Source organism: Oncorhynchus keta, chromosome 10, assembly GCF_023373465.1.
Source record: "Oncorhynchus keta strain PuntledgeMale-10-30-2019 chromosome 10, Oket_V2, whole genome shotgun sequence".
Lineage (NCBI taxonomy): Eukaryota > Metazoa > Chordata > Actinopteri > Salmoniformes > Salmonidae > Oncorhynchus > Oncorhynchus keta.
In genome coordinates, this window is record NC_068430.1 from 51,266,587 (window position 1) to 51,273,041 (window position 6,455).

At 39.1% G+C, this 6,455-nt stretch overlaps 1 protein-coding gene across 4 annotated transcripts; it reads left to right on the top strand.

Moving 5' to 3' along the window:
- Positions 1-508: 508 nt before the first annotated feature.
- On the top strand, positions 509-2,786 carry LOC118388934 (ubiquitin-conjugating enzyme E2 C-like). 4 transcript variants are annotated; one of them, XM_035778549.2, is made up of 7 exons: positions 510-673; positions 1,223-1,330; positions 1,578-1,605; positions 1,712-1,798; positions 1,989-2,193; positions 2,387-2,446; positions 2,608-2,786. In XM_035778549.2, the coding sequence occupies exons 2-7, from the start codon at positions 1,230-1,232 to the stop codon at positions 2,643-2,645; spliced, it is 519 nt and encodes a 172-aa protein (XP_035634442.1). In that variant the 5' UTR covers positions 510-673; positions 1,223-1,229; the 3' UTR covers positions 2,646-2,786. The 4 variants fall into 4 exon arrangements, with proteins under 4 accessions (XP_052383216.1, XP_052383217.1, XP_035634442.1 ...); XM_035778550.2 differs by having other exon boundaries at positions 512-673; positions 1,226-1,330; XM_052527256.1 differs by lacking the exon at positions 1,712-1,798 and having other exon boundaries at positions 509-673.
- Positions 2,787-6,455: the final 3,669 nt, after the last annotated feature.

A 6,455-nucleotide genomic window follows, 5' to 3' on the forward strand; every position in this document is an offset into this window, starting at 1 on the left:
CCTCCGAGCTGCTATCATGACACTCGGGCAGGCAGAATGGTCAGGCAGAGTCCAGAACAGGCAAAGTCAGGTACAGAGTCCAGAACAGGCAAGGGTCAAAACCAGGAGGACTAGAAAAAGGAGAAAAGGCAAAGCAGGGGGAAAACGCTGGTAGGCTTAGACATACTATGAAGCCCAATAAACAAACACTTCACTTAATAATACATATATGGAATTTAAAAAAGGTTTATGAAAAAATAACTCTTGAGGGTTACTGTCATGAACTATTAAATTAAATGAATTATTCATTTTAAAACAATTTGACATCGGTGACAGGCGCATGGCCCTCCAGTACGATATACCAGTGGGTAGACAGGTTAAGATTAGGGTCGTCCTCACGATTCCGAATAGCACAGACCTGTACAAATGAATTCGGACCAACCATTTGGCAAATATGTCACTTCCGAATGATCTTTCACCCAATCACATCGAAGTATTTAGTAGGTGCATTCTTTCAAATGGTTGCTACGGATTTGCTTTGTTTAAACACGAAGTTGCGATTGGTCATGTTCGCAAACAGAGCGGTGACACGGTTTTGAGAAAAAAACATTTAAACGGGGGCGGGATCTCTGCACAGTTTGAAAATCTCAGTAGCAGAAAAACTGAGTTGGTGAAGACAGAACAGACACATCAGGCAAGTTACATTATGGCAACATTTGAGTCTTATTTTTGTTGGAGGCGGGTGGGCTGGTTGTTTTAAGTTGGTTATTTAGCTAACGTTAGCTGGCTAAAGAAGTCATTCAACCTGTTAGCACTGTTATGCTGCAACAAGATAACACTCACTCCGCTAACCGTTAGCTGGCTAGCTAATGTAGCTTGCATTTGCGCTGTAACAATGTTTAACGAGCTAGCTAACATTATTAGCAAACATCCTCATGTGTTATTAGTTAACCGTGGTAAATTGTGTTATGCCTAGCCCAGGATATATGTGGGCTACGTTAGCCAATGCAAACATTTCTAACGATAACTATGCCCTGCTAGCTGAAATGGATAACTAGGCACCTTTAAATCCAGGTAACGTTAGATGGCTAACTAACGTCATGACAACACTCTGGTTAGTTGCTTGCAGGCGCGACGCAAAATGCCGTGCACTTGAGTGTTTAAGTAGCTAATATTTGTTTACTAGCAAGGTAGTTTTGTTTCCAACGTTAACTAATTATCGTCCTCTCGATTGTTCTTCCAGTAGAAGTATGGCCTCTCAAAATATGGACCCTGCAGCCGCCTCGTCCACAGCAGCTCTGAAAGGCACTGAGACCGGTGGGAGTGCAGCAAAGGGCTCAGTCACGAAGAGGTTTGACATTTAGTTTTGTTCATCTAGATTTAAGCTCATCTTAGTTCCCAGCGTTAGTAGGAAAGTAACGTTAACATGTACGTGGATGAGCTAAAAGGTATTATGTCATTTGTTTGGTGGTACTATTTGGGCATAGGCTAGTCGGGGTACGATTTGTAAGTCGCTCTGGATAAGAGCGTCTGCTAAATGACTTAAATGTAAATGTACGAAGTTTGGGCATTCCTAATCTTTGTTTTTTACACCCTAGACTTCAACAAGAACTGATGACACTAATGGTAAGTGTTCCCCATGTAGGACCATCTCTTTATAATCACAATTGGATATATAAACATATTTTGTAAAATTGCTATTTCCTTTAGATCTGTTTATTTCTTCATGTAGATGTCTGGAGATAAAGGGATCTCTGCTTTCCCGGAGTCTGACAACCTTTTTAAGTGGATAGGGACGATAGACGGAGCTCAGGGAACAGTAGGTCGTGTTTACTTTCTACTCCAGCATGTAAAGTACAGCCTCAGTAGTTGCTCAGATTTTAAGAACAGTAACCCTATACCATATGAACAAGGTCTATGGTTTAACTCCTTTGAACATTCAAACGCTTGCTGTGAAATGCTTTTGCACAAAAACAGTATAACAAATCTTCCATCGCTCATTCTCTTAGGTTTACGAAGGCCTGAGGTACAAGCTGTCGTTGGAGTTCCCCAGTGGCTACCCGTACAAAGCCCCCCGAGTGAAGTTCATCACGCCATGTTTTCACCCTAACGTCGATGATCAGGGCTTCATCTGTCTGGATATCTTGAAAGACAAATGGTCAGCCCTGTACGATGTACGGTCCATTCTTCTGTCCATCCAGAGTTTATTAGGAGGTAAGGCACTTCCCACAGAAATTAATAAATGGCACTCAGTTCATCAAGTTGACTGGAACTCACCCAACCAACTAGGTTTAACAGTGCTCTGCGATCAAATCACTGTCCAAGTTGTCACCTGTTTTATTTATTGTTTGGAGAGTTTGTGTGACACTGTCCAATTTGTTAACTTTGTACTACACTCTGTCTTCAGAGCCCAACATTGAGAGTCCATTGAACACTGCTGCTGCTGAGCTTTGGGATAACCAGGAAGGTTAGTATATGGACACGTCTGTGTCCCAACATGGTGCACTTCTTCTGACCAGGGCCTATATGTAATTTGGGACCCACCCTGTTAATACTTGTGTCATGAGTCAAGTTGTATGATAAACAAACTTGCACTGTATTAAACAAAGGATTTCTTTTAATTTTTAGCCTTCAAAGCCCATTTGAACACAACCTACAAGAACTGACTCAAGCTCCTACAATCCTGCCATGTTTTATTTCTGTGTTTTTCTATGCTTCTAATTATGTACATTTCAATACTAGGTATGTTTCTACAATATTTTTGTTTGTATGATCTCTATGTGAATAAAGATGTCTAGGTATGTTAATTGTGGCTCTATTGGTTACTTTCCACTCAACATTTGGCTTTATTTAATTTAGATATATTTTTCAATTACTAACTTGAATGCTTATGACATATCACTAAGATGGATATAATGACCATAAACATCTATCCTCTGCATAGTTCATAATGCCTTCCATCCGAAGCCCCTGTTTTCACCAGGGGCCAGTGGTAATTCCTTTGTTTCCAGGGGAAGAGGTCTATTGCAGCACTGGCTTTGACAGGTCCTGTTGGTGTTTCTATAATCCAGTGAGGATAAACCCCCCCCTACCTGTTCTTGATTTTTCTTGTCCAGATTCTCCCTCTCTGTCAGAGGTACCAGCTGTCTGCAAACCTGGATCATGAGACAACATACACATGAATCACAGTGGAATTTGCATATGATGCACACACTATTCAATGCAATTCCAAAGTACACAAATTCTTGCGGTTTCAGTTCCAGATGTAATTGGTCTGTTGAAATGACAGTTCATTCAATTACATTATTGTACACTTTATAGACACCAATGGGCTGAAAACGTTGCACTTCAAAAGATGTAAATGACTTAAATGTAAATGTAATGTAACCTGAATTTGAATGGAAGGGTTCAGATCTTGGGGTCCATTAAGCATTTAACAGCAATTACCTACGGGTAATTTGACAGCCTTCTACACAAGACTGAATACAACTGAGGAACTTCAGGATTAACCCTCAGTACTCGGCTCCTCCTCCACACACCCCTGCTTAGTCTTTCCTCCCTGGCACTGGCAGGAACTGGTCTCCAGGGAAACACTTTTTAATTAGGCCAACCCAAGCAGCTGAGGCCCATGGAACCATTTGGGCTCTTGCTCTTTCTTTCAAAATTAAAAGTAGTTTATCAATTGAGGACAGACAACTGAATAGTTTATTTCCAAAATGCTTTATCCACCTATTCATTTGTATTTAGTAATCAGACATGATTGCTTGTGGGTACTTTCATGTGTGTGTAAAATGTTACAGTTCTAAGATTTTTAAGTCATACTGTAGATTTCAAAAGTATATGAAAATGTTGCTGTTTTTGCAAAATGCTATATAGTGCCGTGCCTTGCAAAAGTATTCTGACCCTTTGGATTTCTTCCAATTTGATTGTGTTGCAAAGTGGGATTAAAATTGATTTAATTGTAATTTTTTTGTCAACGATACTCTGATGTCAGTGGAAGAAAAATGTGATTTAAAAAAAAAAGTTAAATAAGAAATTAAATAACTAAAATATAGTCGTTGCATAAGTATTCAACCTCTTTGTTTAGGCAAATTATTTCAGGAGTAAAATTTGGCTTAACAAATAAGTTACATGGACTCACTCAGTGGGAAATAATTGGGGCTGACATCCTTTAAATGAAAGGGAAACTGCCTTGCTCAGGGGCAAGAACATATTTTTATCTTGCCAGCTCAGAAATTCAACCCAGAAACCTTTCGGTTACTGGCCCAACGCTCTAACCACTAGGCTGACTAACCCTTCTTATGTCCCGCATACATACAACCTCTGTAAGGTCCCTCAGTACTGAATTTCAATGACAGATTCAACTACAAAGACTAGGGAGCTTTTTAAAAGTCTCATAAAAAAAGGGCAGTGTTTGGTAGATGGGTAATGATAACACATCAGACATTGTATATCTCTTAAAGCATGGTCTAGTTAATAATTATGCTGTGCATTATCTATTAAACCACCCAGACACCCCAAAGATACAGTCATCCTCCTGAACTGAGCTGCAGGACAGGAATGAAACTTCTCAGGGATGTTACCATGAGGCCATTGTTGATTTTAAAACAGCTACAGGGTTCAATGATTGTGATGGAAGAGAACTGAGGATGGATCAACATCATTGGAGTGAAAATACAAATATTCCAAAACAAGGCACTAAAGTAATAACGCAAAAAAAACATGTCAAAGCAATACACTTGGTCTAAATGCAAAGCCCTATGTTTGTAGAAAATCCAACACAACACTGAGTAACTGCTTCCTTATTTTCAAGAATGGTGGTGGTTGCATCATGGTATGGATATGCTTGACATTGGAAATTACTGGGGAGTTTCCAAGATAAAAATAAATGGGCACAGGCAAAATCCTAGAGCAAAACCTTCTTCAATCTGCTTTAAACCAGACACTGGAAGAGGAATTCACCCTTCAGCACTGGATTTGCTTACCAAGAAGACAGTGAATGTTCCCAAGTGGCCAAGTTACAGTTTTGACTTAAATCGGCTTGAAATATGGCTGTCTAGCCATGATCCCCAACATCTTGACAGAGCTTGAAGAATTTTTCAAGAATAAAAGTAAAATATTTCACAATCCAGGTGTGCAAAGGTCTTACTTACACTTAACCAAGACGTTTATCAGTTGTAATTGCTGTTCAATTTGGTTTTTAACATGTATGGTGTCTGGGGTGTGAATTACATTTACATTTAAGTCATTTAGCAGACGCTCTTATCCAGAGCGACTTAAAAATTGGTGCATTCACCTTATGACATCCAGTGGAACAGCCACTTTACAATAGTGCATCTAAATCTTTTAAGGGGGGTGAGAAGGATTACTTTATCCTATCCTAGGTATTCCTTAAAGAGGTGGGGTTTCAGGTGTCTCCGGAAGGTGGTGATTGACTCCGCTGTCCTGGCGTGAATACATAGGCAACAATTATATTTTATTTATTAAATGTATGTTAATACTAATAAAAAACGATTTCTTCCACTTTGACATTACTGAGTATTTTGTATAGATTGCTGACAAAAAATGTACAATTAAATCCATTTGAATCATACTTTGTAACACAACAAAATGTGAAGAAATCCAAGAGTTCTGAATACTTTTGCAAGCCATTGTTAAGCTGGAATGGAATGTTCGTATCCTGTATATTGGACTGTGATATGTGGTTATCTCTCAACAAGCTATCGTAAGATGAATGCGCTTACTTACCAGCAGTACTACTTATTTCACTGAGTGAGGCGGATATATAGCATTTTGCAATAAAACAACATGGTTATTTGTCTCTCTGAAATTAAACCATCAAGTAATAGATTTTAAACAAATACATGTCTGTCATTGAACATGTCTGCCATGCCATGATTAGATAGTAAAAAAACACCAATCTTTAACTAAAAATAGCTAATTTACCAACATTTCTGAAAAACGGATACATAGCGTGGAATGAAACTCTTCGTCTGTTTGCCTCAACTTTGACAGAGGTTCATTATGTTTCCCTAATCAAACCTAAAATTGTGTTTTTGGAAAGTGTTTAATTGAAACAGTAAAAGGGGTAACGTAAAGGTAGAAAGATCAAGAAGGGAGAGTAGAAAGGATGGACACGGAGAACGAACCCCGGTCTCCAAGGTTGACATAATCGAAAAGCCTGGGAGTGTTACCACTAGCCCACGGGTTCAGTACAAATTGTGTGGTTCTAGCTAACATTTTTATGGTGGTTGATTAAAGCTATTTCTAAGTTCTAATGCTATGTGAGGTTTCTTATAATTTGATCGTGCCAGACAGGTATTGCTTCAAGTTGTGCTCCAGTGATAGCTAACTAAAAGCTTTGAAGAGCTGAGGTCCTTCGATGCCACAGGGGTGTTTCCATTTGGCAAGGTCACAAAAATTAGCTCATTGAGTTTTGCAAAATGTCAGGAATTTAGCTAAATGTGTCTGTGGGG

Excerpts from the sequence above, each read along its gene's own strand:
- LOC118388934 (XM_035778549.2), top strand. The coding sequence starts at position 1,230 with ATGGCCTCTCAAAATATGGACCCTGCAGCCGCCTCGTCCACAGCAGCT. Across the intron at positions 1,331-1,577 it reads AAGGGCTCAGTCACGAAGAG|ACTTCAACAAGAACTGATGA; the intron begins GTTTGACATTTA and ends TTTACACCCTAG. Across the intron at positions 2,447-2,607 it reads GCTTTGGGATAACCAGGAAG|CCTTCAAAGCCCATTTGAAC; the intron begins GTTAGTATATGG and ends TTTAATTTTTAG.